Consider the following 20,610-nt stretch of genomic DNA (forward strand, 5'->3'; position numbering starts at 1 on the left):
GGCTCTGCCCGGCTGAGGGCTCAGCACTCTAGCCGTGTGAAGGCTCTGCCCCGGGTGAGGGTTGAGGGCGCGGCTGCTTCCCCTCTCTGAGGGCGGGGGCCGGTTCTACCGTGGGCTCTGCTGAGGATAAAAGAGCGCGGTTGCCGCTGTAGGGCACTGAGGGGAGACGGCAGGAGCCGGGAGGCTGAGTGCTCTCCCAACAAAACAGCCTTCAGAGGTTTGTTTAAGCTCGCTTAGTAATTAGCTCCTTTTAGAGAAGGAAAGCAGTGGATGCTGAATGTTGTGCGTATGAACAGAGGGCAAATAGCTGCGACAGACCAAGACTTCACCAGTCTCTAACAGGAGGGTGTAGCCGGGTCAGCCTCTTCTCACAGGACGAGAGTAAACGGTATTAAGATGCGGCAGAGGAGGCTTAGATTGAATATCACAAAGAATTTCTTCACAGAAAGAGTGATTACACATTGGAGTGTGCTGCCCAGGGAGGTGGTGGAGTCATTGTCCCTGGAGGTGTTTAAGGAAAGATTGGAGGTGGCACTTAATGCCATGGTCTGGTTGACATGGTGGTTTTCACTCAAAGATTGGACTCGATGATCTCAGAGGTCTTTTCCAACCTAATTAATTCTGTGATCATGAACTCAAAGTCTTCCATGGCACGAACCAGGGCCCGAGAGCAGGAGTGTGGGAACACTGAGGGAAGCAGTACATATTCACAAGTCATCCTTTGCATGAGCAAACTCTTCTTCTGCTCTCTCCTTTAGGAAATAGCCCAAGAGCTTAAAATTGTGTTGGTGCCTCTCACCAGACTTCACAGCAGCATCTGTCTACCCAGGAGCACCTGAGGGCGCTGAGGCATCAGATGCATCTTCACACCAGCGGATCAGGCAGCTACAACCAACCCCATTTCACTACTGGAACATCCTCCAGCTGGACAGCAAACCCCAGCCTCAGAAAAACTGTGACTGTGCCAGAATTTCCACCTATCTCACTGTGATTAATAGACCTCAGACTGCGAGGAGGGAGTATTGACATCATAAATAACACACTTCATAAGGAAGGTTAATTTTCAGACTTTCCAGAAGCAATCTACAGACTCCTAAAAGTCATAGGCAGGCTGAAAATGAAGATAGTTTTCCCAACACTGCCAGCAAAATAACTTAGAGAGCAGTGTTTTCCTTAGAGAGCTCACACGTAAGTGCCTAACCAGCCTAAGACTCTTAAAGTAATCATCTTATCAGCCCTTACTACTTATTACTATGTCATCCTGTGCCCTTAAAGAAAGACAAAAATAGACTGTTGAAGGATTTATGATGAAGCCACTCCTGTTCTCATAAACTTGTATCTGGGCCTAGGTGAATGGTTTTCTGCATGCTGGGAAAAGGAAATAAAAATAAATTAGAAGAATATGAGGAGACCAAATAATAGATTTTTAATATTTTTTATCTGGATAATGAGCATAGCAGAGAAACTGATTGGAAAGTAATTTGCTAAGTGATACAAGCAGAAAGACATTCAGGAAGATGGAATGGAAATATCTTGGGGAACATCTGGCAAATTAAAGAATTCCAATTAGGTTTACAAGAAAACAAGGAAATCCATGCCAGATTGAGGAGAGAAGCATTTAAAATCGCTTGGAATCCTGATGGCTTCTCAAATAACCCGTCAACTCAGAACACTGTGATTCTCAGGGCAGCAGGTAGCTCACAGTAGTTTAAGTTATTAATTTCCCTTTTTGTTTTCCCCCAAGGATCCATTGTACTTAAGTATACAAAACCAAGATTTTACAGGTACAGTTAAAGAGGCTATTGTGAAAGATTAAGTTTATTATCCCTGATGTGTTTGTTAAGGTCTTGGGAACAAAATAAAAATGTTTCTGAATGGAAGCTGCTTTCCTCCATGTTGTTTTGTTGTTTTTTGGGTTTTTTTTAAGAATTTAAAAAATCAGCTTATAAACCCCATAGTAAATATTTCTCAGCTGCTGCAACAAACCAAATGTAGTAGAGTACCTTTTGTTATTTTTAAAATGCACTGGCTTCTTCCTCACTAATAATGACTGTTTTGGCATTTATTAACGAAATTTGCATAGAAAAGTAAGCTAAAAGAACTTTCAAGAAGCTTTGCTGGTAACATCCTAAAATAAACCTCTTGAAAAAAAAGAATACTTGGCCAAATGTAAATTTTCATGAACAAAGTCTCTAATATTCCATATTCCAAGGTAAAAAGCTTTGATCCTCGTTGGAGACATGGTACTGAGTAGAAGATTGTTAGAAAGACCTATCATGGTAAGAAACACCTCCTGTGTTGCCACAGTTTAAACACAGGTCCATGAAAAACTAAGTGCATCTACACAGACCTCACAAAATGCTCAGCTAAATATTTCTATGCAATCAAATGTAGGAACAACTAACAACAAGTATATCCTATTACTAGTTTAAACCTGCTTTGTAATATGCTTTCCTTCTAATTCATCAGCAGAAGAAATGTGATTTTTCTATGTGATTTTTAAGCTTTTTAACAGTAATTATGTCTTTTCTGTGTTGTGCCAGTGTGATAGGAGTAGATCCTTGTGGAGGTAACCACCCACTGAGAGCACCATGTGCCACAGCAGCCAGCATTGCACAAGACATGAGTGGTTTTCATCTGTGTACTTAGAATATAGCTCTTCAGGTTTAGGTCCATTTTACCTTTATTTTTACTCCATTTGAAATTATATATCCAAAACCATAATGAATGAACATGTATGAGCAAAGTAAAGTTATATTAATATCCAGTAATAAAGTCGTAGTAAGACTCTGTTATAAACACATATTGTGATGCTGGCTTTCCACAAGTATTAAGATGAATGTTATATGTATAATGTTAGAATAGCTTTTGCTGTGTGAATGTAGTAATTTTCTTTTTCTCCTGCTATTAGCAAGAATTTAGACATTAGGTTCAAGTCCTGCCTGAACTGACAGGATAACCTCCAGTGAACAGATGATGGGGCCCAGGCTGCTAATCAACCCTCACTGCCTGTGGAAGAAGGAGCCAAGGCCCAAATCAAAAGATAAGAAAGGAATTTAAGCCACAAAGCCAAGAAATGCTTGTGCTCTAAAAAGGCAAGGAGTGGCCATGCAAAACAGTTCCTGGAAAAGTTTGAATATGCATGAATTCCATGCTGTAGAAACGGTATATAAAGGGTATTTACAAAACACCAGGTGTGCTCTAGGCATAGAGCCAAGCACCCAGCCATTTCAACCCTTTTCTTTACCTGTCTCCTATTGTCTTTTTGTTTATATTAAACCTTTTGAAATTTATCAGGTGAACTTCGTTTTTCACAACTCTGAATGCAAAACTGCATGATCTGTAAGTTTTTAAACACATATATGACATTACCAGCTGCTTGTATAATACATAATTTATGCCAGAATTAACCTGATTCTCAGAGCAGTCTAGCTCTTATGGAACATAGAAAAAAATATGGTTCAATAATCTGGATATTCAATTTGTAGAATTATATACTTGCTTTAAAGAACATGGTAACAATACTCTCCTGTGCTTGCCATGTTTTGAGTGTGATCATCAAACATATTCACAAGTCATCTTTTCCCAGACTGTGGCAAAACCATTTCAGGAACTTTCCTATCCTACTGCTCCATGTACTGGCAGTGTACATATTAATTTATTGAGTTGTATACGTAAGATTTCTGATTTTCATTTTTATCTTCAAGATAAAAATGGCATTTCTCCATCACAGATAAAACAAATTTATTTTCTGTGTTTAAAAAAAAAAAGCTAGTATTCTTCCTTTGAAGTATCCTCTAGAAGTTTCTGCTAATCTATCAAATTCGTGGAATGACTAATTTGTTTTGTTTCTTATATCAAACAGAAGTAACAACAGAAGAAACTGTTTCCAGGACAATTATCCTGGTTTATATTTAGCCTGGACTGACCTATTTCAGCCTGCAGTTATATGCACACCCTTCTACCTGGCCTCATCTTCCCTGTGAGCTGCTGAGTGTTCCTGCAGTCACGGAATGCAACGTGCATGGAAGAACCTCTGATGAGAGACAGCACAAAGAGATTTTTATGTCTGATTCAATAGGAAATAAAAAAAAATCAGGTAGGAAAAGCATATGACACTAAAATACACAGATTAAGCCACTGTATTTCTGCAAACAAAGCAGAGAGAATATACTTGGTAACTCCGTGAGACACATGAGAGCAGTGGGTGATAGGGATATGGATAACTTCAGAATTTACAAGGAAATTCAGCTGGAATTCACCTGGAAATCTCATTAGTCACAGCATCTGTCTCACATTGCCTTAGGGATTAACTTTCTAGCCTTCCTAGTACCAGCTTCTGAAAATAGGTTTTTTACTTTGTGGTTGCACTGAGATAAATGAGCTTCTCAGGCATATTTAAGTCAAAGCTACCCTCCCCCTTGGATTGGCTGGTGGTTATTTTTGGGTTTTATGACTGTTTATTGACATCCAGGGCTGCCCTTCCCAAGACCTACAAGCAGAAAATGTAGCATCTCTAACTATACAGCTCCCATAGATAAAAAGTTAACAATTATCTGAAAATGTATGGAAAAAAACATGTAAGCCAGAGTTCCAATTCAAAACTATTCTACAATTCAGTTAATTCTGTCTCAAAGCAAACATTAAAATAGTAAGACTCTAGAAAGATGTGTTTTTTTCCTCTGAAATAAGGTTTTTAGATCACCTGAAGACTATAGCTCTAAAATATAGACAGTTTGTTTTCAGGTCATTTTAGAAGACAAAACCCCAAAAGAACAATTCTGAGTTTCAGAAAGATTTACAGTACTCTGTATGCATGTACTTTATACATTTTACCATCATGACAACTGATAGTGATGCCTTAAGTTTTAGCTTTCATATTTTTCAGATTCTGTGCTGCCTAGGTGTGCAGCTCTGAGCTTCACATTATGTGTCAGTGAGCTCTCTTCACAGGGTAGGCAGACAAAACAATTCCTTTTCCAGCTTGAGACCATGGACAACCATTACAAGTTTCAGACCAAAAGCAGAAACAATGGTGGGCTGAAGAGAGAAAACAAGGACAGTTCATAAACTGAAGCTGTAATTGGACAATTAACTCCAATATGCAAATTGACCAAAATTTATAAAAATGTGAGACCTCATGGCAGGTTGTCCATTTTGTGACCATTTCTAGGTCATTTCTTGGGTGTAGCCCTGGCCAGGCTCTTTGTGCTGCCCAAGGAGTGTCCTTTAAGGCCTTTTAGTAAATACCTACTTGAACTCTGTCTAGCCTCTGTTCTAAGTCAGCCTCTCAAGGCATCAATAGAAAGTTATTGTCAAGCAAACATTATTTCAGGATACAAAGATGCTACTATGCCATTATTAATGAAATATATTTAATATTTACTTTTAATTTTCCTACTATTTTTCCTTGCTTTCTTGTAGTGAGCCTGTTTGATTATTGGTGTATTTCCATACAGCTCTCCCCCCACTCTGGCAACCTCCCTGGTTTTGAGTATGTGGTGTCATTTGCAGGTTTGCTATTCATACCTGTAATATATTGTTTGTCTTTCTAGATGAGAACAATTTCATCTTATTCCCCATAAAGGCTGTGAGAACTCATATAAAGAGGACAGTACAAATAATCTTTATCCATTATGATTTATTCTCTACAATACTTCATTAGAGGATAGAGTTCAATTATTTACACTCAGAAATTATTATATAGGTAGGAGGCAACCAAGTGTAATATAAAGAATTGGTCTAACGTCTCTGCACTGTAGGTCAAAAGAGGTCTCCTGCTTTAAGGAAATAAATAAACCAAAAAAACCCCCAACAAAACAACATGTAGTTTCTGGATACAAACAGAAAACAGCACTAATAGTCAGTGAAGACTGCAGAGGTTTGTTAATGTACTATGAAAACAAATTATTCTGTGCAAAGGTTAAAATGAACTCTTAGATTTCCTTACAGATTTTTTTTTTTGTTCTGATAAATTGTAGATATGTGATATTTTGACCATACAACATACCCAAACTGAAATGGCTTCAGTTGAGATTGACTGTTGAACAACATGAAAAAAAAAATAAAATTAAGAACCTCACAGTGGAAACATTTCAACACTGACAGACTCCAGTGATCAAAGACATTCTCCTGTAGTTACTGTAAAACAAAGACAATTCATCATTGCAGTGAGATTATTTAACAGTTGTGGTTGTCATGAGAATAAGCCCTTCTAGACCAAAAGGCACTTGCTTTTAAGGATGAGTTAATCCAGATCAAACCAGGTAACAGTTGCTTTGAATAGTTCTAACCAGCTGTCCCAGCCAAGCAACCATGGGGAAAATCTCAGATCAATTGGGCACTGATTTTGGCTGTCTCCATCTTGAGGCAATCCAAACTACAGTTTGTGCCTAGTTCACTTCTTTCATCCTTATGCATAGCTGCCATGTAATGATCTAGAAACGGGATTATTTCCTGAGACCACCTGTCTTTGTCATACATTTCTCTGAGCTGACTTAGCTATTGACACAGATTTTATAGCTGGACCCTTTATGGGACTAAAACTGAGAGGGCCTGTTCCTTAGGCAGCAGACCAGTCTTTCTGATCTGCCAGCTTCTCTTCTCACTGAAACAATACAAGAACACAGTACATATTTAGAGGCATTTATGTTTTGTTTGTTTTTTTAAACAGACTGAGTGGGGAAATAGAAGTGGGAGAGGATAAGACTTTTCCCCAGTCCCAAACCATCTGTCCCACTTCAGGCTTAAACCAACCAAGTTACTCAATCCTAAAATTCTGTTCTTTAAAAAAATGACAACTAACCCTCCCCACCCCACCCTTTAGTCATCCCCTAGTCAAAGAAACTGAAATCAGGAAAACACTATACACTGTTGAAGACACAGAACAGGGCAAACACCTGAAAAAGAAACAGTATAGTTGAAAAGCCTGGCACTGTATGCCTGCATGACCAGTCTCACCGAGCGTGCTCAGGGGTGAAGTTTTAGCACCATTTTTTTGCCTTTTTTTAAACCTTTTAGAAATTAAATTCTAACATAGAACACTTGAACAGTAATGAGCGTAGCCCTATGTATCATACTGTTTGACAGCTGAAAGGTGAGTGGTATGCCTGGAGCTGACCCCATCCTCCCCCATCACTACGCGGCACCTGGGGGAGCAATTAGAAACTGGAGTGGCTTTTAACGAGACTCATTTATTCTCAGCAGCAGGAAGTCATGAAACAATCCTTTCATCTTCAATTGCTTTTCAACAACATCACAAGGGAAAAGTGGCAATTTGTAGGAAAGACCCAATATGGAAGGAAAGCTGGGTCAATATTGCACTGTTATCCAGAGGAATCTCCCTCACATCTCTCTCCTCCAGCAGAACTTACATGAACGTGAAGCAAAATGGCACAAGCTGTGCCTTGCTTCTTAGGACCAGGAACAGCACCCTGCAGTTCTCAGCTTCCTACTAGCCCTATTCCCTGCCATACCACAGCATAATTTCAGGCTTCAAACACCAGCCAATTACAACACACAAGCAGGCTCTAAAGATGTGTGCAACCAAACAGCCATGACTCTGCTATGCACTTGTATGTTCTTCCCCGACCATTAATGACCCTCCAGAAGCTTGGAAAACCAACCAAACCCACCCCAAATTGTATTCTGAAGTCCAGTTCTCTCATTGAAAGAGTGTCATAATTCAGAGTTTATGACATCCCTCAATGATGCTGCAGAATAACAACTTGTAACTTTCTTTCAGAGAAGAGTATTCCTTGTGATCGTCAGCCACGGGAGAAGAAATACAGAATGCACATGAGTTTCATGCAGTTTGGGTAATACAGATTTCCCCACTCACTGCCTGGGCAATGACTAAGCTGAGTAAGATAAATCCTACCAGCAAAACTGAACAGCACCATTCCACAGGCCTGGAATAAACTGGAACACTCACAGTCCCTAAGATCAGTAGTCATACCAGCAAAAGTGGCTGTTCTGTCAAAGTGAAGGTCCTCAAGACTGTTAGCTTCAATTAAAACAAATTTCAGCCACTGGTCTCACTTGTATGACTACGGTCAGTGCTCTGCAAACCCTAGGGGCCTCCTCAGCCCTAATCCTATCTCTTACAAATATCTGGAAACAAAATTTGGCTGTAACAGAGACTGTCCAGGCACACTCGAGGATCTTCTCTGTGTGCACAGCACGTGCCACGTCGCTCACAGGCAAAACAGCGTTCTATTTCACAGCAGGCTTCATCCCCAAGAATCCAACCTACCAAGGATCTGAGCCTTAAAGCCTTCAAGGGTTTATTTAAATAATGGATTAATTTTTCACATGTTTTCTGTCCACGAGGATGGGGTGCTATCCAGGTGTTCAACCCTCCCCAATATCATGATGTCCGCCTGTGATGCATGGGGACTGCAATCAGCTCTCAGTACACAACAGATACCAGAGGTTAAAAAAAATAAAATAAAAAGAACCTAAAAAATGTTTTGTTGGACTCCGTTGCCCAGGCTGCCAGGGGAATGCTCCTACTTGATCTGGGGGGCTTCCATAACAAACAACTCAAGTTTCCAGAGCATCAGTAACACCCAGGAACAGATCAGTCCGAAGCAGCACTTTCACTCCTAAAGGTCTTCTGCACCTCACGACAGTTCGTAGGCATGGAGCCCCAATCCAACTGAACCCCCGCTCGGAGGGAAGACTGAGATAAGGCTTGGGCCCCTGAAGTCCTGGCACACTCTCATCCTCCCCCCAGGTCAGTGGGAAGGCAGACTTGGCAACGGAAGCTAGCATCATAAAATGGTGCAGTAATAGAAGTAACTGGACCAGGAAGAGGAGGCGTCTGCCCCGATGATGTCATAGCCGTTGGCAGCAACTGGGGAGTGGGACTGGTCATGCAGCCGTGTGTCAGGAGTAATGATTGTAGAGGGGGGGGGCATGAAGGGTGCCGTTCTGGAAACAATGCTGGCGGGAGGCCATGTACTCTGCATAACTGATTGTCACCTTCTCACTGCGGTACCTATGGGAACAGGCGGAAAAACAACGTCAGACCACGCAACGGCCAGGGACTCGACACCAAACATTCACCCCAGACTCCCCTTTAGCTCACAGACAGAGATGACCAAGAAGAACCCACTTCTATGAATAACCTATGTGAGCTTGACTTAGCTCCAATGTCTTGAAAGATGAGTCCTAATTGAGGTGATGATAATTAAAGGGATGCCTGAAGTAACACACAGGAAATAAACGATTGATTTGTATTTTTTATCTACACACAATGGACAAAAACAGCACGAAAAGTATGCTGGAACTATTCAACTGCAGTGATTAAATAATCAGTATTTCACTGTTGTTTACTTTTGTGGTTATCTCCACATTTGAAAAGGTAGTGAAAGAAATGAAGAGGTGGCTAAAGAGAGGTTTACTGTAGGACATAAATGACTTATGAAATGTTGAACAATTAGAGTTCACAAAATGCGAAGTTCCTTTGGAGAGACTGGAATTTTCTGAGTTCTTCTAAAGCATGCTAAGCAACAGCCAGCTACAAAGTGGTTCTCAGTTGCACTAAGACCACATTAAGTAAGATTTTAATGAAAACTTTCCTCCTGTCATCTCCTGTTAAAGAAAACCCTGCACACTCACCTATTTTCTACCTAGAGGTAAAGAATGACCTGAAAAATTAGTGTTTCTATACAAAACCAGAAAGTCCCAATTTTTACATAACACAAAGGGGGCAGAAACTAATAGGACAGCTGGGGGTATATAAAAGCAAGTAAATTCTGAAAACCAGCCAAATTTGAGTGTTCTTTAGTTTTAAGATAGCTGTCACCTACAAATAGCTACAGCATTCACAGACAAGAACACTGAGAAAAGAAAGTTTCTTTTCATTGAAAAGAAACAAAAAAAAACAAACCCCAAATACCCAACCTTTTTAACTCTCAAAGGTTCTGCTTCTGATCTTTCACATATATGGTGATATTAAAACCAGTGATACTTCTCTTAGAAAAATGCTAACTTTGATCCTGCATGGACCAAACATATCGTGCTTAATTCCATGTGCATTATATGCCTAACATGTGGCATTTGTGATTTGGTCTTTCACACTAGGTATCCTCTGGAAGAGGCATAAAGACTTACATCAAGCACAAATATTTTACATCACCCAGAAAACACTATCAAGTAAAATTAAGAGACAACAAATACACCTACTTACCTGGTAAGTTTAATTGTTTTCCTAAAATCATTGGTAATGGGAGCCTTAAAGCCACCTTTCCTGAGTAAGGAGTCTATGGTCTGGATCTGATCCCAGTCTATTGAAAAACAGAAGCAAGGCAAATTTTTCAATTTAAAAAATGTTCCAAAAACAAAAGAGATGCATTAAAAGGACTCCAGAAAAACAAACATCTAAACAGGAAACTCTGAGCTTTAGAAATCCTAGTGTTGAATGGGACATGTATGGCCTGATGCATGCACACTATCTGCACATGCCTACCCCCTTTAAACTCATATTGGAGCTGGTCTATAAAAGAGCAATTCCATTTTCCATTCCATGTCTTCTTATAAAGGTCTGTGCCTTGCTACTGTTGCAGGAACCCAGAATTTTTTCATCATGTGCCACTTAGCTCCCTTGAAAATAAGATAATACTTAGCTCTTTACATAGACACATCGGATTGATGCTCTAGTGATAGCACAGTGCACTGCTATGTGAGAGATCAGAGTTAAAATTCCTACCTGAGTCTTTTGCCCCAGAGCCAGGAGGATGCGACCACTCCACTCTGCTAGGTGGAGGAAAGGAGGAGGCAATATTTTGAGCAGTTACCATGGTGACCACTACTCTATTTGAGTGGGAAGTGTGCTCCAGAGGGGCTGTGTTTCTAGCCCTGCTCTGGAGGATGCTACTTTAGCAAGAATGAGGAGGAAAGTGACTCTCCTGTTGGTGCTGTGCAGCATGCAGTTATCCTAGTTGGTGGGAGAAACACAGAAGAGGAAAGATGCAATGCTGAATGAGGCTGGAAGATCCATACTTTGAGATCCTCTATTTCTTCAGCCCTAAAACACTCTGGCACTAAAATACAGCTGTGAAAAGATATGGGATGAGAGACAGGCCAGATGAAAACCCAGCAGCAACTGTATCAGGTGTCAGTTGCCAAGATTAAGCCTGGTGGTTCCATGGCACCACTATGAGGACAGCATTATATTCCAAGCCCCGAATCGACAGATTTAAGTTACCCAATTCTGTGACACAGTGTATTGACATGTTTGGCTGCCATCTCAAACCCACCTTGTTCCTTAGCAACCTCAGGTAAATACGTGGCTGTGCGTTTGACACCTTTCTCATTGATGAACTCTATTCTGATCCCATGGATTCCAACCTATAGATGGAAATGAACAGCCAGATAAGAGGTGTTTGCTAGCACCGGGTCCATGACTGAGCTGCCAGTCCCATAACACTGTGCATCTCTCTCTCTCTCTGGACAGTTTGCTGTTTGCTTGGGTAAGGTCATTCCCTTCCCCACTCTCTGCCCTTACCAGGCAGGTCTCACAAGGAGCTCTCTTAGCCACCCTTCCCACACAAGCCTCACCAGTGTCCCAGCCACTTCTCCTGGGCTAAGTCTTATCTGTTTTCCATCTCTTGTGTCATGCAAGAGAGACAAAATCTCTGCACACAAGAATGATGCCTAAAATTCCCAACTATAAAGTCCATATATATATTCTTCTTGAACGAAATACACTTCCATGTATAAGGTCCTAAAAACCATTAATACCTTTGATCTTAACTACTTTTTATTTCCAGTTTCCATTCACACCATCACAATTACTTCCCAGGTTTTGACACATGTATTTACATCCATTTTCTACTGGGCCAAGTCCATGAACCACTTTCATGTTTCTTTCATTCCCCCCCCCAGACAAAAGCATACTTCTAGGCCATCCTCTTCCTTCCTTCTAGTTTTCCAGCCCCATTTCTTCTATTCCCAGTCTCTTCTATTCCCCATACACCCCTGTAATGAAGGAGATACATCACCATGTACTAACCCGAACCCGAATGGAACGAGAGAGTGATGCAGAGTTCCAAATGCACCTGTTCTCACCTCCCAGTCCAGGTAGTCACTGGCATCCTCAAAGTTAGTGAGGAGGGAGACAGAGCAGAAGAGTTTGGGCAGCTCCTCGCGGGTCAGGGGGGGAAATCGGCTGTCCTTAAGTGCACTAAAGGGAAGAGAAGATATATCACCCAAAACAAGCACCAAAATAAAGTGTCAGATGCTCAATTATTCTCCTTTTGATTATGCCTGCATGAAACACTTTTCTCTGCTACTGCAGAGAAAGTGATTTGCATCTCTCCCTAATCTAATGAACTGTAATACCAGTGGCAAGCTTCCTGAAGCTGTCCAATGCCTACTGCAGGCTGAGAGAAATTATGTGCTGCAGATGTCAGAACTGTTAGTATGTAAGACAGATTTGACAGCAGCTATTTCTTTCATTTTTGACAGTTACCTGGTTAATGTGTATTCCCTGAGTCCTGAGTGAAGATTCATGGCTGAGAAGGTCCCGATGCAGCCACGCAGCCGCTTGTCTCGCCCCGTCTTCCACGTCACAAAGAGTGGACTGAAAAGGAAAAAAAAAAACAAAGAAAAAAAAAGAAAGAAAGAAACCCTCGAGCCTCTACAGATATTTGGTTGCTAAGGGAAGACAACCAAGGTATGAAAGAGCCCCATACCTTTGCTTCCTCTCCCTCCAGTAAACCCCAGCCGGCAGGTTTGCTCACCTGCTATCTAGCAAGAGCAAAACTTCATCTCTACACCCCCCACATGCAAGCCCCAACACTTCCCTCCACCTTTTCAGCACACTTCCTTCTCTCCAGCAGTACTCTGGAAGTCCTCCATGGACACCTTCCTGGCCAGACTCTGCTGTCTTCTAATGAGTGAAATGGTTACTTGATCCCACTGATTACCTGTCAGTATTGGTCTTACTTTGTAGCATCCACTAGTTTCCAGCATAGGTCATATAAAAATTAATATAGACGATGCAAGTTAGTTCTTTATACTACCATTTCTATAAATCAGGTTTACAATAAAAGCTTTTATTTTTTCTTTTTAAGGAACGAAAAGAAATCCAGAATACTTTTTCTAACTGTTGTTTCCATGAGGATCTGACTTCTGGGTCCATCCCTAAGGCTCAAGCAGCTTATGTCCACATCTTTTGCTTACCTTACATTTGATTTGTATTTACACATATTTTTTCCTGTTGAACACATACCTAAAGCACTTATGTTCCTACATAAACATCACCTGGATTTCCACTTTCCTGTCTACCATCATGAATTACAGGCATAACAGAAGATTCTCACACTCAGCAGACTCATTTCACACTGTTATACTACAACTCATGACTTGGCCTTAAAGAATAACAAGTTCAGAATAATAGAGCTCTATGAAGAGATGAACAGGTAAAGATGACCGTGAAATTAAATGCAAAAAAACCCCCACTTCTGCAAAAGTGAGTGAAATTGCAAATTCTCTCTATAGAGAGAAACATTAAAAGGACAGTGGTGGTTGCAGCTCTACAAGAATGTCCGAACATCTGCAAAATTCTGTAAGGCAACTGATAATGCTGACCTAATTATAAAAACAGGATCAGTGATTCTGCAACTTGTTCAGAGTACAAAGTACTGAATGCAAGATATCAGTATGTGGATTTCTATTGAACTTTAAGTAATATGACAGAATATGGTTTTCTGAGATTAAGAAAACATTGACAGGAGTTTTGAACCATCAAGACTGATCTGACAACATAGGTCAGACACTTTCCTCAAACCCTTGAAGCTCTTGTAAGCAATGTACCTCTGCAGCAAACCTTACAGAAATACTAAGATGTTCTGTTCAGACAACAAAAACAGCACAGAGTGTGGATGATTTCTCAAGCACAGCAAGAGAACTTCTTATGTCTAAGCAGTGAGAACATAATTTAAACTGTAGCAATAAATCAATGCCTGGTGATGTTCCTCAGAGCAACAACAGAATTAAACCCATCACAGCATAAATGCATCATTCAGGATCTAGTTACCAACTGTGACCAATGGCAAAAGTACTGCCCAAAAGAGCAATTAGTCCTTGAGTGATTATTGGGAAGGACTTCGCCCACAGAGGAAGTGGAAACATCCTTCCACACCCAACAGCAACCTTCTGGTTGGCTTGACCAAGACAGGGGATTTACTGTTCTAGTTTTCCAGTAACACTTCAAAGCATTTTCAGGATATAATTTCTCTACATTTTCATCTGTCTACGTATCTATCATATGTTGAAAGAAAAAACAGAAAATACATTAGAAAATGTATTAAAAAAAAATACTAAACTTACACAGGAGATCTCTGAGAAACACTACTGTCATAAGTTCAGTGGAAATTTACCTTAATCTAATAAAAATTCTGAAAGTACAGCTCAGTCCATGTGACACTCACCCCAAAGAAAAGGCAAGAGAGAACATAAAAACCATAGACTAGAAATCTAAGTAAATTTCCCTTTAATTCAAATTGCAGGTTCACATTTTCAATTTACCTCTTTCCCCTTCCAAAGGGAAATAAATCCCACAACACATCTTTCCACTGAGCTGCAACACAGCTTTATACATCCCTAATAGAAGAGATATTATTAGTGGGGAGAGGATAATTGCATTCAGAAGGCTGAATATTTTAAAATACACCTTAAAGCACATTTAAAACCATTTTTCATTGTGGTCAGGAGAACAGAGGCATAAAGAGATATGATTCTGTACACACAGATAAAATTTCACTATTTTGAGTGCAGAGAAGATGATGCTTCTGTCTCTGATGAATAAATGCACTCAGCAAATTGCAGGTGCAGCTGACAAAAAGCCCATTGTTCCAGAGCCCCTCCTTGAAAAGTGTTATTTCCCAGATGTACTGAGAAAAGTCACAACAATCTTTTGTCCATGTTCACCCAAGAGCATTTACTGGTACTTTGCAGCCATATCCTCAGCAGATTATGTCAACTGTTTCTTCCCCAGCCACAACATCCCACTTTATATGTGTTTGATGAGGGTTTTTAGGCTGAGAAGGGAATTTCAGCAACTAAAAATTAGCTTCGTCAATTGCAACTACAAAGGGAATTTTGAAGTAGAAAAATACAGTTTGTTTGAAGCAGGGTTTAGCTTGTACCAAAAGGGGGAAAAAACCTGTTACAAAACAGGTCTTATGATGCAAAAATCTTATTATTTGTCTTGCATGGCAACTAGAAACATTTATGGTATAGTTTTAGCACCAGTTTGTAATACCTACCATTAAAAAATCAGACTGAAGAACAGAAGTGGAAAAAGTAACCAATTAACTACTTGCATAGGTTCTAAATTGTAATTACTTGCAGTAACTGGAACAGTAAAGTGGATATTTCCTTCCTTTGCCAAGTTAATTCAGACAGAACTGCAAGTCCTGCAATGCCACCATCTCTCTATTGATCTGTCATCATCCTTGCTAACACTGGAGTAAGGGAACTTTACTTCATCGGTATCTACCAGCTCCATAATTCCCATCAGGAGTGTTGTCCATGTGCATGTACCCTCAGGCTGGTGACTGAAATTCGTGGTGGTTTTCAATCCACAGCCCTGTAACCTGCATGTTGTTACACTGTTTATGCCAAATCCTGAACTTCACACCTGCTTTTATCTTTAAAGTTCAGCACCAGTTTAAAAACCAGTTTAAGAACAGGCTATGCCTCTTGCTATTCAATCAACAGTCTCTTCTCTGTCTGTCCAGAGAGACTTCTGGTATAAACCTTTGTTTTGTCCAAAGATCATTGACATTAATCATGTCACAAAAGGCCACAATGCAAATTATTTCTGTATTTTCACTCTGCTTACTCTTGTATTTGATTACATTTGGTTTCAAGTTCATTACAAGACTGTCTCAAGTGGGGCAGTCCTTACTGCTCCTGTGTGCTGCTCTCCAAGAGAACAAGCCCCATGCTTTTCCCTGGGGTACATCCAACTACTTCCTGGGAGCAACAGCATAAATGCTGAAACAGAAGAAAATCCAGGTAAGCATTTGCTGACAGGGGAAGAGAAAGGAAGGGCTGGTTATGCTTTGTTGGTATGCTGATCTAAAACACTTGTAATTATGAGCACAGAAATAACCAGTTAACAATTTTTAAGTTTTCAAATCTGGGCATAAAATTCAACCAGCTGCTATTCCCCAAAGGACATCCTTTTTGAAACTAGTCAACAGAAAAAGCAACAAAATCCAGCCAGAAATCTCCTCTGACACCAAAAGAATGCAGCTCTATAAAACCATCTCTCTTAATGGCTTAACAGAACAGCAGCAAATAACCCTTTGCACTCCTAGTGACAAAATAATAAGCAGACTGACATCAAATGTTCTAAAGGGAGCCCACTTAGCACAGGTATGAATACCAGAAATGTTTCAGCCTGCAGAGTCCTGGAACTATTTGATATCATAGTCCAGAGCATTTCTCTATTCATTTGTATTTACAGTATTAACCAGCTTACTCTGCGGCAGCATTCAGAACATGTATCCATAATCCAGCTGGAATTAGAACTGCATGGAAGCACAACCTACATCCACCCTGACAGCAGAAAGGTGGGCAGACACTGAATACACAGAAAGAAAGTCCTTGACCCGCTTAAGCCATTATTCCTTACATCAATTTAAAATTCATTAGCTTAAATTAAAGATGTCAGCAACTTTTTATTTTATCTATTGTTCTGGAGGAGGCCCCGGAGGAGTGTCAGAAGGTCCATCTGTCATTGCTCTTTCCCATATAATTCTTCCAACAAACATTTTAACAACATTAACATTTCCACATCTACGCAGTCAACCTTCAGATAAACATTAGCTAAATCTCACCAAAGCAAAACAGCTTCATAAATCCTTCTCCTCACTTCTGCTCACAGACAACTCCTTTCCTGCTAACCTTGGTATCGCCCTTGAAAGTTAACTCTCTTGGCAGTGCTGGGTTCATGGCTGGACTCAAAGGTATCTCCAACCTAAATGATTATATGGTATTTCCCAACACTGCCCAGCTAGCACTATCTCCCTAACACATCTTCTGTAACTGGTAATTTTTAGATTCCCCTCCCTGCTAAAACCATTCACTTGGACAGCTGAAAACCATTTTGGAAGTTTGGATTCGGATTGTCCGGCATTTGTTTCAGGATAAACTGGAAACTTGTTCCAAGTTCAACTGCCTACTTTATTCCCTTTCCATTCACCTTGCAGAAGGAAGTGTCTTCCCTTCTCAGAAGTCAGTGTCTCACATTAGAAGCTGGAGCTTCTTCAAATTAATGATGTTATTTAACTGGTTTTTTAGTACAATTTTGTAGGTGGCACTGCTCAGTTAATTTTTTGCAGAGGAATCTACTTACAAAGAAGGGGGCAAACTTTACCAGAACATTACCATGAAGTGGGTTTGCACTCCTCCATGAAGAACACAGTGCCTCATGGAACACACCAGACTGTGAGCTAAACAAGCACCACACCTCTTCACACTTGGCCTAGCTCTCTTTCTGTAGAGCCAATTTTCCTCTCCAAGCTCACTCACCTCCACCAACAAACGACACTTTAATCTTTTGTGCAATTACAGTGCATCCTGTTGTTGTCAGCAGACAGATAAGGAGCAGAATACCCCCCTTCCTCCCTGCACACCACTCTTCCCACTCCCCAGAGGAAACCCTTCATCCTCCCCCAACCAAACCACAGCTCTGGAAGCCGTTTCCCAGCTTTGCCCCCACAAAAGGGTGTACTCACTAGGGGTCATTGGTAAATCGAGGAAGCCGTGGCTGAGGGAACCCATAGAGATGACAGTAGAGTACATCAAAGCAGTAGCAGCACATCTCTGCTGTCACCACCAGGTTCTTGGTGCTGTTGGCAGTTCCATTGGGCCGAGTAAGTGGGCTCAGAGCTCCTGAAGTGGGATTCATTCGAGTAATTGGGGAATTTCCTGGGCCCAAAGTCAAGTCAGATACATTCTCCCTTCCATTATTCCCATCTGTATGCTGGTGGTTCTGAAGAGGACCTGAACTGGAGCTTGGTACAGTTGTGGTCTGATTCCCATGACTGTGCGTTCCACTCCCAGACAATTTGGGCTTCTTCACCCCACAACAGCCAGCTGCCAGCTTGGGCTCAAGTGGAGGAACACAGCGTCTTTTTCCCATCCTGCTTCAAAACTCGCTGCCTGGAGCACTGCAGAACCCTGGCATAGAGGGGTGGGGAGGGGGGAAAAGTATTACACAAAGAGTTATAGGTGAAAAACCAACAGCTGCTTCCTTGCTTCTGCTACAAAGAGAGGAAGGAAACCCTCCAAACCACACGACCAGATACAGCTCTAAAGCCAGTTCAGCAGAATGGGTGTTTTTACACATAAATTAGAACAGTATGGACACAACAGGCATGTAATTACACTTTCCAAGGTATTGAGCACTTTAATAGGTGGCTCATCACAAAAAACCGGAACCAGACTTCCCATAAAAAGAACAGAACTGTGGGAAAATAGAAGAAAAAAAGACTTGTGACTACAGATACACCCTATCCACGACTTTTCCTGCTCACCCATTCCTCCTCAGTCAATGCCTGCACTAGTAGGCAAAAAAGTGCATTTCCCTTCCCCATTCCTGAGTGCTCAATGACAGCAGTCCAAAATGGCACCTTTGGGGTTGGACTCCCAGGGGTGTTGCCCTTGATTTAGCACTGGCAGCATCAAAGAGGAGCTAAAAGCACGAAATCACCATTTTCTAAACTACAGACTATTTTCCAGACCACGAACTGGAATCTACGTTTACTTTCTGGGACTGGGCGAATGAATACAGCTCCCAAATAAACATGCAGGGGGTACAGACAAGATGTGCACGACAGGGAGAGCTGAAGCCAGCATGGGCTGAACAGATGAAAGTGATAATAGCAGGCAACAAGCATGGTAGAAAAAATCCAACAACCCAGGAAAGTGTCTTGCCTGCAAAGACGAGAATACTAGCTGATGCACAACAAGAAGGGGCGGAACAAACACAGGGAGGAAAGGCTGTGCAGGACAGAGATGAACAAGCACGATAGGCAAGGATTACAGGTCAGTGGCAGGAACATAAACACCAACATCACCGTGAGATCTGAATACACCAGGGGAGAGAAAACCACTGTCAAATGGGACTCAAAGCACAGGCACATGAGTCACAGAGAACACCACGGGAGACCGAAACCTCACTCAGCTCTCAGGAGTACCAGGGAACTACCGTGACCACCAGAGCAGCCCTCCAACCCTCCCAAGCTGAGAGCACAAACACAGTACTGGGGGTGAGGGATGATTCGCACTGAAATTCAGGTTGTGACAACTCCCTCCTTTCACTGCACGTGCAAAGACAGTAAACTTTATTTATGAAGTTTCATCGGTCACAGCAGGATCACAGGACTCTCAACTGAACCACTACTGGTGTAAGGGGTGCCGAGAGGTGCGCTTCGAATGCCCGTAGTGCTTACTCTGCTTAGGAATCCTCACCTCAAGGTTTTAGAAAGACCAAAAAGAAAAATTTACAAGACCTAAGGAAAATGATAATTTTTCCTTTGATCTCTATTTTGCAATAATAATAAAATCTAAAAAAAACCAAAACCAACCAAAAAACCCAAACCAAACCAGGCAAGAGAAAAGCATTACTTTGACAAAGCGACTATGGAAATTCTTCAGTGCCTATTAAAAGTAACCCGCTCTGGCTCTATGGAGCCTTATGAGCCTTCCCCAGATACCACTGACGGCTCAGCCGCATTGGGGAGGATAAATCATTATTTATTTATTTATTTATTTGGAAGCACAACACTTGATTCAAGATCGGAGACGTGGCAGTGGGGAGCTTCCCTCTCTTCTCCCCTCTTCTGCAGCAGGGGCCTAACAAAGGCGGCCGCTCGGCTCCAGCCCCGCTTCCCGAGAGCTCCCCGCGGGCGGCCGGAGGGCACACCGGGGCACCGCGGCGGCGGGACGAGCCCCGGGTTCCTGCTCACAAACTTTGCGGGGTGTTGGCGGGGGTTCCCGCAGCCCCGCCGGGTCCAGCCCGGGGAGACCCCGGGGACTCCCGGTGCCCCCGGCCCGAGCCCCCCGAGCAGCACCGGGGCCGCCAGGGGGCGCCGCGGAGCGGGACCCCCCTGCGGCCTCCCCCAGCCCGGGGCGGGCGGGCGGACAACGAGGCCCCCGCCACCCCTGCCTCCCTCACAGCCCCGGGGGGGGGGGGGCCCCCCCCCCCCCGGGGGGGGGGGGTCACCCACCTCCTGCACCCGTCCCGGCTTCTCCTCCGCCTCAGCCCCGCCGCCGCCGCTGCTGCCCCGCAGCCTTCTGCCGCCTCATGGGGCCATGGGCCTGGGCGAGGCTCCCCGGAGAAGCGGGCCCGGCGGGCAGGGGAGCGGGCAGGGCCCGCCGTAGCCGGGGCTTCCCGGGGCGGCCGGAGGACCGGAGCGAGGCCGCGGGCAGGTCCGCCGCTATCCCGGCAGCCTCCTCCTCCTCCTCCTCCTCCCGGCCGTGAGGTAATGAGGGACGGACACTCATAGTCCGCCAGCCTCCCGGCGGCGCCAACACAACCAAGGCCCCAGGGCGGGCGCTCTGCCCCACGCGGAAACCATAGAG

The 20,610-nt window shown here is 42.6% G+C and overlaps 1 protein-coding gene and 1 long non-coding RNA gene across 2 annotated transcripts; one reads left to right on the plus strand and one right to left on the minus strand.

The window, feature by feature from the left end:
- The first annotated feature begins 6 nt into the window (after nucleotides 1-6).
- Nucleotides 7-1,880, plus strand: LOC117244894. Its single transcript, XR_004498810.1, has 2 exons — nucleotides 7-217; nucleotides 759-1,880. It is a non-coding gene; the product is annotated as an uncharacterized LOC117244894 (long non-coding RNA).
- A 3,741-nt stretch (nucleotides 1,881-5,621) lies between these two features.
- Nucleotides 5,622-20,609, minus strand: AMMECR1L (AMMECR1 like). Its single transcript, XM_015637785.3, has 7 exons — nucleotides 20,256-20,609; nucleotides 17,760-18,204; nucleotides 12,479-12,589; nucleotides 12,076-12,190; nucleotides 11,265-11,355; nucleotides 10,196-10,292; nucleotides 5,622-9,001 (listed from the first exon to the last, which is right to left on the minus strand). The coding sequence occupies exons 2-7, from the start codon at nucleotides 18,164-18,166 to the stop codon at nucleotides 8,890-8,892; spliced, it is 933 nt and encodes a 310-aa protein (XP_015493271.1). The 5' UTR covers nucleotides 18,167-18,204; nucleotides 20,256-20,609; the 3' UTR covers nucleotides 5,622-8,889.
- Between the last annotated feature and the right edge of the window lies 1 nt (nucleotide 20,610).

The sequence above is a fragment of the Parus major genome, chromosome 9 (genome assembly GCF_001522545.3).
Source record: "Parus major isolate Abel chromosome 9, Parus_major1.1, whole genome shotgun sequence".
Taxonomy (NCBI): Eukaryota; Metazoa; Chordata; class Aves; order Passeriformes; family Paridae; genus Parus; species Parus major.